Source organism: Caretta caretta, chromosome 16 (genome assembly GCF_965140235.1).
Source record: "Caretta caretta isolate rCarCar2 chromosome 16, rCarCar1.hap1, whole genome shotgun sequence".
NCBI lineage: Eukaryota > Metazoa > Chordata > Testudines > Cheloniidae > Caretta > Caretta caretta.
The window spans coordinates 12,601,165-12,610,859 of record NC_134221.1 but is presented as its reverse complement, the minus strand read 5'-3'; the positions used below and the strand labels follow the sequence as shown (position 1 = coordinate 12,610,859).

At 59.4% G+C, this 9,695-nt stretch overlaps 1 protein-coding gene across 2 annotated transcripts in view; it reads right to left on the bottom strand.

The window, feature by feature from the left end:
- Nucleotides 1-476: 476 nt before the first annotated feature.
- The window catches only part of ENG (endoglin), a 54,434-nt gene continuing 45,215 nt past the window's right edge, over nt 477-9,695 (bottom strand). The window contains exons 12-15 of one of the 2 annotated variants that reach the window (XM_048822460.2): nt 7,865-8,119; nt 7,017-7,077; nt 3,432-3,527; nt 477-2,656 (exon numbers count right to left, since the gene is read on the bottom strand). In XM_048822460.2, the coding sequence (XP_048678417.1) occupies nt 2,538-2,656; nt 3,432-3,527; nt 7,017-7,077; nt 7,865-8,119 (531 nt within the window). In that variant the 3' untranslated portion in view covers nt 477-2,537. The other variant, XM_048822461.2, reaches the window with a different exon arrangement.

The following is a 9,695-nucleotide window of genomic DNA, read 5'->3' as shown; positions in this document are numbered from 1 at the left end:
CTGCCACTGGCTGTTCCTCCAGGGTGGGGGGATGCCCGCCTGGGGCCACGTTCCCCACCCCCTCCCCTGCTGCTGTACCGCAGCTGTTTGTCAGCCCATGGCCGCTGGTGCCGGGGTGAGCCCGGCAGGCCGTGCGGGAGCCAGGAAGGAGCTCGCCCCTCGGGCCGTGCTCTGCCGCTTCGGCAGCAGGGTGCTGCTCTGGGTTTCCGGTTGTCGAAGTGGGGCCGGCCAGGGCCCTGGGGGCAGCGCTGGCCGGCCGCTTGCACAGCTGCATGTGCACAATGCACTGGAAACCCAAACACAGGGAGGTCACGTGGGGTCTTGGCAGTTGCTGGCTCGCCCGCGCCCCCCCAGGCCAGCTTGCAGGTGGTTTGTGGCTGGGCCGGGATAAACAAGGAAAAGCTGGAAAGGGGGATGTGCTGTTTGGTGCCTTTCTGGGAGCAGGCTGGGCAGGGCCAGGAATCCTCTCCACAGGCTCCAGTCAACCCACTTTTATTGATACGTTATCATGGTTACACGGGTCAGTACAAATATTTACAGACCAGAGGCACAACCCCGGGGCTGGGGAGGGAGGGCAAGGCCCAGCCGGTGGGCGCCATTCAGACTGGTTCTGAGCCTGGGGGCATCAAACCTGGTCTGTGGGCCGGTGGAGCCAGGCCCTCGGCTGAGAGCCCGCGACTCCCAGCCAGCTGCGCTACGGCTCGGGGGGTCCACGTGTGACTTTAATTACACTCAGTCCCCCAAGGGCCAGGCGTTCAGCCTGGGGGGCCTGAAACAGGCCAGCGAGCTGCCAGAGCGGGTGTCTCCCGGTGGGTTACGTTTAGTAAAGGGCGGTATCAGTGACACTTCAGTCAGGGTCAAGCCCCCTGGGGGCACCGGGGGGGGGGTGTTTAAAGTGTGTGTGTGGTGGGGGGGCTCTGCAGGACCCGAGCCCACCTCTCGCCCCAGGGCAGAGGCATGGCGCCCGCCGTCATGCCAGGTCGCCAGTCAGAAAACGCTCCCCCTGTGGCTTCGCCATGCAGGCCCCCGTGTTCCCGCAGCTGTGCCTCGCGCCTCGCCCTGGGCTGTGCCTGGCGCACACGTAAATACCCGCTCGGTCAGGCTGAAGGCAGCTCGGCTCCCAGTTCTAACCCCCCCCCAAAAGGAAAGGTACATAGTTGCTAGTAACTGACACGCCGCCTCGGCACCGTGGCTGTGTGACTGCAGGGCTAGAGGGTTATGTACAGCAAGGAACGCTGGGTGTGCCACGGCCCGAAAGGGCCACGACGGCCGGGCCCCGAGCTCTGCCCTCCCTGCCCGTCACAGTCATGGGGGAGCAGAATCCCAGCTTCCTATTTGCTGTGCGGGTGCGCACGCCTTTCCAGCAGCCCCAGGGCATGGGGGAGGAATCTTTCCCTGCTGCCTGCCCAGATCTGTAGGAGTCGGTCCCTGACAAGGAACCGGACTGGGGTGGAACGAATCCCTCCAGCAGGAAAACCCCGTCTGGCCCGGGAGCCTCCCCTTGCCTGGCCGGAGTGCGGTCACACAGCTGCTGTCTGAGCACCCAGGTTCCACGAGGGGACCTGCTGATTTCAGCTGCCTCACCTGCGCCTCAGTGGGCCTGGGAGACCGGCAGCGCCTTGACCGCGTTTGGCAACCGCTGCAGTCGGAGTGGGTCTAAGCAGCTGGCTCTGGAGCCCACTGGCTGCCAGGCTGAGGCCCGGGGCAAAGGGCTGGGCTCATGCTGACTTAAGCTCTGCTGTGAGTGGCAGGGCATTCGAGTGGCCGCTCCTGCTCATGGGCTGTATCCCAGCAGACGGGCTGCGTGGGAGGCGACGGTGATTCTTCAGCTGGAGGGATTGGCAGGGAGCAGGGGCCTTTCCCCTCTAGTCTGGGAAGTAGGCAGCAGCAGCACCAGCCGAGCCCACTCCTTGACTGGGGGACCCCGGCGAGGGGAGTTCAGGCCTTACGCCCCCGTCAGGCTTTGGCCCCTCTCCTGGGGCAGCCTGCAAAGGGGGCAGGACAGGGGGGATCCAGCGGGGCCATCTCTGCATTAGGGAATGGACAGATGCCCCCAGCCCCTCTCAGGCTGGCTACTGAACAGCTGCAGGAGAGAGTTAGAGGGATTTCGGGCACTCCGGCTCCTGGGCAGAGAACGACTGGCCTCGGAGTGAAAGGCTCCCTGGGCCATCCGCTCTCCCGACGTGCTGGCTGCTAGTCCTCATGCTCACGCTCCCAGCCTGTGGCTGGCATGGGCCTGGCCTGGTCTCCCAGCCCTCAGCATGCTGCTGGTACCTTCCTTTGTTCAGTTCTGGCTGTGGAGAGCTGGTGGGCGTGTTGCTCCCGGAGTGCGTGAAAAGTGAGGGTGTGGTTGCTCCTCTCCGCTGTGCCTGTCCAGCAGAGCAGGCTACGAGGGACGGGCCCCACTGGCTTCTCCCCCACAGCTGTCCCTGGGTCGGGGAGCTCAGCTGCCTGCGGCTCCGATGAGGTCCATGGGCGGGAGCTCCCAGACAGCCCCTCTCTCCCCGAGGGGTGGGGGTGTCCGGGTGGCCTGCTGCCTAGGCCATGCTGCTGCTGGAGCAGGGGGTGCTCTGGGTGCTGCCGACGCTGTGACTGGGGCTGCTGCTCTCGGAGGCTGGGGCGTTGGTGGAGACCGGCTGCATTTTGGCCATGGGGCCTGGAGGATGTTACATGTCAGAAAAAATGGAAAACATTAGGCAGGCGCCAGGGGGTTGCTCACAGCCAATCAGGTGATGACGAGGGAACACAGAGCATGTGGTGGCTCAATCTTCCCTGGCCCAATCACGGCCCTGTCAGTGCTGAGATAAGCCAATTGTCCCTGTGTTTACACTGGCGCTGGAAGGAAAAGGCGAGAGATAAACCAATCAGCTGGTCCGGGCTGGGCCTGGCCAGCCTATTCAGGAGGGAGCTAAGGCGATAGGCTGCAGGGTTTTGTTGTCCTTGCTCTATTGATACTGGCATATTATGCAGATAAGCTTCCAGGCAAACCGGGAACAACTGCTCCGGCCCTTGGGAACAGGAGCAAGGCTCCCTGAGCAGCACCGAGCCTCGGACAGAGCCGGGGCCTTCTGACAGCAACCATCATCCTCGCTCCCAGCTGGAGGCCTCAGGAAAAGGGACGGGTGGACTGTTCCAACAGGACAGCATTTTCCCTGGGTCGCTGTGGGGTGGAGCTGCGGGGCAGATGCACCGGCTGGGGATCCGGCCCGAAGGCTGCGTCACACCCTGGAGCCTGGACCAGCCCAACAGCTGATCAGCACCTGCCAGCCACGGATTCCCCCACCATCCCCTGCAGCACTCCAAGGAGAGACCCGGCTCCTGCTGAGCAGACCGAGCTCACCCCAAGGCCATGGCACTGGGCACCATGCGAGGGGAGGGGGGCAGAGGGAGGGAGACTGGGGCAGAGACGAGGCAGAGCAGCTGATACTCACGGGTATGGGAGTAAATGCACCAGAGCGCGGCGGTGAGGAGCGTGCCAATTAAGAAGGCTGCGAAGGTGATCCCCACGACTGCTTCTATCCCTAGGCCTGGAGCCACACAGGAGACAAGGCGAGAGGAGCATTGAAAGCAATCAGCACATTTCCTCAGACATGAGCCCCCCATTCTCTTCTATAGCCCAGAGCCCCCCGCCTCCAGGCTCCAGCTGGGTTAACACACTGTGGAGCCTTCTCTCTGCCCATAGTAAGGACTCTCCACTGAAACCCATCCACTGCTGATGGGCCAGCAAGAGACGCCCCTGTCTCCTGCCCCAGAGCCTCCCTTTTCCACGCAGGTACCTGGCCAGCTCAGGAAATAGCCAAGATGAAACCATGGTGGGAACTGAACTACGGAGCAGAGCGACGAGCTGGGCAGGGGTTTGTCCCTGTGGGGGGGATCTGGCTGGAAGGACGTGACTGCTAGGTTTGTAAGGGCTCCGCGCCCTTAGCAGGTAGGATCGGCAGCTCATAGGCTGTGCAATGGTCTGACAGCAGGAGCGTGCCAGTCCCACCAGGCACTGAGGAGTGAGGGCAGGACCAAAGCTTGCCAGTGACTTGAAATTAACCAGTTAAAAGGAGACAGAAAGCAAAGCATATGGCTTTTAAGTGACCTTATCCCCCAACCCCTCTGCATCAGTCTGACTCTGCCCCTCTCCCGCACGGAGGGAGGGGAGCTTTAGAAATTGTCAGAGGCAGGTTTCTCTGCAAGCAGCAGGCTCACAGCTTCTCTCCTGCCGCACTGACCATGCGCTTTGGGCCATGCAGTCCTGCAAACTGCCGCATGCTTTATACGTTCGTTCCTGTACGCGCACAGAGCACCACCTTGGTGCAGCATTGAAAAGCAGCCACCTCTAGGCATGGGTGTGACAGCTGCTTGGCAGCGCACAGGAACACTACACTGATGGTGGATTTTCTGCAGGCGGGTTAACAAGGAATGCCTAGCAGCTGAAACCACATGGAGGATTCCAGATGAGGCTGAATGTTGTGAAACTAAACATTCGGCGTGGCGGGGGGAGGAGCGCACCCCTTGGGATCTTTCACGGGCACAGGTATTCAGGACTTCAGTGCTACATCTCCAAAGATAGCAAACCCCACGGCCACCACGGGCTCAATACGGACTCAGAGAAGATTCACACCACCACAGCCTGCAGTACCTAGTCAAGGAACGATCAAGCCTTTGCTCTGATTTATTTATTCTGGGCTTGCTACGGTCTCCCAGTTCCTTGCAAGCCCCACCTTGCTCAGGTGGCTGGGTGGAGGCTGGGTGGTCTGCTGATGGTTCCTGGACTCCTCTCAGTCACTGGTTCCACCCCCCTAGAGGGAGCAGCTCTCCTCTGCTGAGCCCAGCAGCTCCTCCCTGTGTCTGTCTCCGGGCCGCGGCACTCATGAAACCGCCCGGGGATGTGAGACGTGTGTGTTTGAGAGTGTGATGTGCGGCGCGAATTCCAGTCGGGGCTAGCGCGTGTCAAAAGCCTTTCCTTGCTTTGTTGTGCTGCCGTCCTGGGGGAGCTGAGCAAACAGAGGCAGGAAGAGGGGACCAAGGTGGGAGGAAAGCAGGAAATCATCCATTCTTGGATGGGGCTGAAGATTCATTCCTGCTTGGAAAGGATTCAGCTGTGCAGGAAGACAGGCCACGCTCCCTCGCATGGAGCGAATGCAAGAATAACTGCTCTGGGAGACATCAGCAGGACGCCCCCCTCGCGGCTGCTCAGGGGGTTCAGCCGGGGGAGACTGGCAGGCAAGGAAACCACTTCTCAGTAGACACCAGGGGCTGAAGTCACCCGTCCATTATCATCCCCAAGTCTGTGTCTTTCGGGAGCACCTGCCCCGTGCCAGGTGCTGTTCGCACGCAGGCACAGCTCCTGCCCCAGCGAGCTCACCACACCTCTGCCCTCGCACAAAGCTCTGTGCAGCATCGCCAACCCCAAAGCTTCAGAAATCCTGAGCCAGCCCCCCCACCCCCCAAAATCAGGACATCTTAAAAATAACACATTCTGGGGGCTTGACTTTGCCTGCTGGGTTTTGAGATGTAAGGGGTCACGCTGTCTAGCTTTTCTCTGCAGCCACCAGAGCCAGAAACGTCCTGGGTTGTAACGAAAGCCGAGCCTGCCACCTCCATCCTATGACTCCAGGAGCTGGAGCTTGAAGACAAACACTAACCATCTCATGACATGCATTAAAATGGCAAGGCTTGGCCACACTGTATTTGTCTATCAGAGATCAACTCCTCCAAAGAGCTTCTCCCACACAGAGATTCTGATTTCCAGGATTTTGTGGGGAGGATAAAAATGATGTGGTTGATACTAAATGCAAACACCAAACTGGACCAATAATGCATCTACATCCATGCAGCAGCCTTTGTTCAGAATGACCCAAAGGCACGTTACAAATGCTAGCTTTAGGAATCACTGCACACATCAGTGAAATGCAGCTACCTCTGGGGTTTAACAGCAACACAGGAAGGCTACACAAGAGTTTGGTTCAGGAAGTAAAGGATACTGCATCCAATTGCCCCCAGGCTCTTTTGACTGAGTCCTCTCCAAGTTGGGCTGTTTCCTATCACACCAAGACAAGTTTACTTGGGCTCTGGCTCACCTCAGAACTTCGCTTCCCTTCCCCACCCCCTGCAGCCTGTTATCCTCCGCAGACAACTGGTGCACAGTCACTGTACACAACTTCCTGTAGGTCAGCGCCTGGCCCAGCCGCAACCCCTAACCCCTCTCCGGGGAGACCGGCTGACACACTGCACGGCTCTGTCACAACAGCCACAGCGGGAATGTAGATCAAGAAGAAACAAGGGGAAGAAAAGCAGAAGGAAGCTGCCAGGAATTTGATAAGCGCGCCAGCGGGACGGCGCCGTGGAAAAGCCTGTGTTGAGTCTTGGGCTCAGTGCCAGCCTGGCCCCTCTCCCCCCAGCCCCCCACCAGGATGAAGGCATCTCACTTGCTGAGGCCTGCGCAAGCCACGCACCCTGAGATGGCCAGTTCTCAGGATGGCTCCCGCCAGCCTCTGGCCCGTGGAGTTCCTCGCACGGAAGCCTCGTCCATATCTCACCCGCTAGCAAGGCAGCTCATCCCAGCCTGCCAGGTCTCACAGTCATTCAAGGGCCTCCCCTTTTGGTGAGGAACATACTGAGCCCTGGTCCTGCTATCCCCTCCTGGGCATTGCTTCCCAGTTACAAGGCGTCCCATCAGCCATCACTCCTTTCCCCACTCAGCCCATTTCTATAGGTGCAACCACGTTTCTCTTTGAACTGGTATTTCTCTCCCGTCTAGTCACCCTGGTCCCCATTAAACCAGCTCCCATTCTCCAGCCGAGGGAGGGCGCTAATCCTGCCAGAAGATCCTCACCAGACTGAAACTCGGCAAGGACTATGGGACACTCTCTGCTCCCACCCGTCTGCCTGCACCTCGCACCAGGGACAATCTAACGGCAGTCCAGGCTGGGCTCCGTGCTGATCCACCCTCACTGGGTAGCTCGGCTCCAGCTCTCAGCTCTGACCCGACGTGACGTGACGTGACAAGGAGATTGTGAACTCACTGGAAGGTGGAGGTCTGGTGTCCTGCAGCGTCACCTCTAATTTTCTCTCGACGGTGCTGTCCTGTGATTTTGAGAAGAAAACCAAGAGGGTTAAGATGAGCTGCGCACATCTCTGCCCCGCCCAGCGAGAGAGCCCTGAGTACCCCATGGATCCCCCAGCAGCCGGTCACAAGGCTACAGCAGGAGGGATGAGCACCTGGCGACACCCTGGGAAGAGACCCCTGGCCTTGTGGCTAAGGTGCAGGCCAGGGAGGCAGGAGACCTTGATTCTATCCCTGCCTCTGCCACAGGACCAGTGCCCAGGTGACCGGGGGGCAGGGGTTCATTCCCCTCCTTGTGGCTCAGTTTCTCCCACTGTAAATGGGGATACTGATCCCCAGGACTGGTGTGAAGCCTGATTCGTTCCTGTTTCTAACGTACATTGGGGCTCTTGGCCAGTAGGTGCACTACGTGCCCCTGGCCGCAGCTCCACTGCTCTTGGGAACAGGGAGGCGACGTCACACCCGGCTTGTGCCCCGTGCGAAGGCTGTGGCAGTGGGGCTAGTCTGGGCCCTGCAATCCAGTGCAAACCCCTCTCAGCTCAGCAGGGCGGTGCAGCGAGAGCTAGGCCCCATTAACTTCCACCCAGCCTTATGTGTGTGTCGTCTGGTCTCGGGCTGCACGTCACCAGCCAGCCAGCGGGACACGGGAATGGAATCCCTCAAACCTCCCATCGGTGCCTCCCTGCCCCCCTGCTAGGGCAGTGGGAACAGCCCCCTCGCTCGACAGATGGGCAAAGGGTCCTGGGCCAGGGTCATGCCACCAGGCCTCCTGGGGGTGCCCACGAAGGAGACGGCCCCCACACTCACGTTGAAAGGCAAGGTCACTCTGCATGACAGGATGGCGCAAGGAGGAAAGGGCCCTCCCCCAGCCAGGCTGTAGACAAAGCTGAACCGATGGAGTTCCCGGCCCAGAGTGGCTTCTGTTGGCTTGAGGACGGTCACTGCTTGGCTGAGCGCTGTGACAGGCTGGATCAGGAGCTGCTGAGGCTCCTCGCCAGCAGCCTGCAGAGAGCACTCCTCCACCTTCAGGTGAGTCTGGGCAATCTCTGCCCGAAACGAGACCTGCAGGGGGCAGCAGGAGAAGGAGAGTTCAGTTAGCTCGTCTCGGAGGTTGCATCTCAGCTCTGTATCTGGGCTGGCAGGGAAGGAAGCCAAAGGATCCACCCATGTACAGGCTGAGGACTGGAGGGGGCAAGCCAGCCCCGACTCCCAGTCTCCAGTTGATGTGGCTTCCTCATGGGTGAGTACAACCCGGCTGGGTGCTTCTCTGAGGCGTGGGCCCTGGACGCAATGAAGCTCTGTCCACACTGGGATCAGAACTGGGCTACTCCAACCCTGTCTACACACCGCTGGTGTGGCACAGTTCTAGCAGGGTTTCTGTCACCAGCCCAGGCAGGAATCCTCCGCTCCACGCCGCCTGACCCACTGGAACACAACTGTCTAGCCCATCCAACGGTATCTGAGCCATACTATACCCCGAGGCAGGTTGATTCTCACCCACTCTTTACAGGATGACCCTCTCTCTAATTTCTCTTTGCTTTTCATTTGGCCATGTGAATGTGGGTTATCGCTCTCGACTCCCCTGCGGAGTCACTTCCCGCGGTGTGATGGTGTGGCAAACCCTGCCCTGGAGTAACAGGCCTGCGCAGACAGTTGGAATGGACAGTAGCACAGAAGGAAGGGATTGGCAGGATGGCAGAAGCAGAATAAACCTTCATTGCCCCCAAGCGCTGTCAAAGGCATGGGCGTTAGGGGATCTGCCAAATAATGCTGCGTGTACCAGGAAAAGCAGAGAGAGCAGGAGGTGGGCCAGCTGCTGGAGATCTTAGCCACCACCATGCCATGGACACCAGCCCTTGGGTACCTACCTCCCAAAGAATCTACAGAGGCTACCTTCTCCCCACGGCACCAGGGTTACTCTAGCTCAGCCCAGGTGCTCAAGGGGAAGGCTGTGGTCTGGCTGCAGGCCAGTGAGAGAGGGGAAGATGCTGCTGAGTTGGGGGAGCTCCACGCTCGGTGACCACAGGACAGGTGAACCCCCACAGTGGGGAGCTTTCCTCAGGGTAAGATACTTTGCTTTCATGATATAAGCATCACCCCTGGGGATTAAAGCTTTGTTGATTGCACACGTTTCTTGCCTGCTGAGTTAGTCCACTGCCTTATACTTGGGTTTCTAACATGGCTTCAGACCACTGTAATTCCCTGTCCTCTCTGGTCTGGGCCAATGTACCAGAACCCACACTGCAACTGCAGTGTTTAATGCACAGCTGTAGATGGCCTGGCTCTGATCCCCCTGTCAAACAGCGCCGGGTTGTAAGGGCCGGATCCAACAACTGTCGTGGCTTTGGGTCAGGCTGATGACAGCCACATGGCCGGCAGAGTTTGCACAGAATGGGTTTGCGGACAACCCTTCATCTGACTGATAAACGGTCAGGAAATCTAGAGTCCTAATTCCTGAGCCCGAAGAGTTTGAGCAGGAAGCTATGACCACATGAAGAGGCTGGAGCCACCTTGTTTGGGAAAAATGATTAGCCCTGATAGACGCTGACCCCTAAACCTGATTTGTGGATGGAGGGGGAGAGGGAGGGGACAGCCCGAACCATCTGGAATCAAAGAACCAGTTCCCTGCCAATTGTCT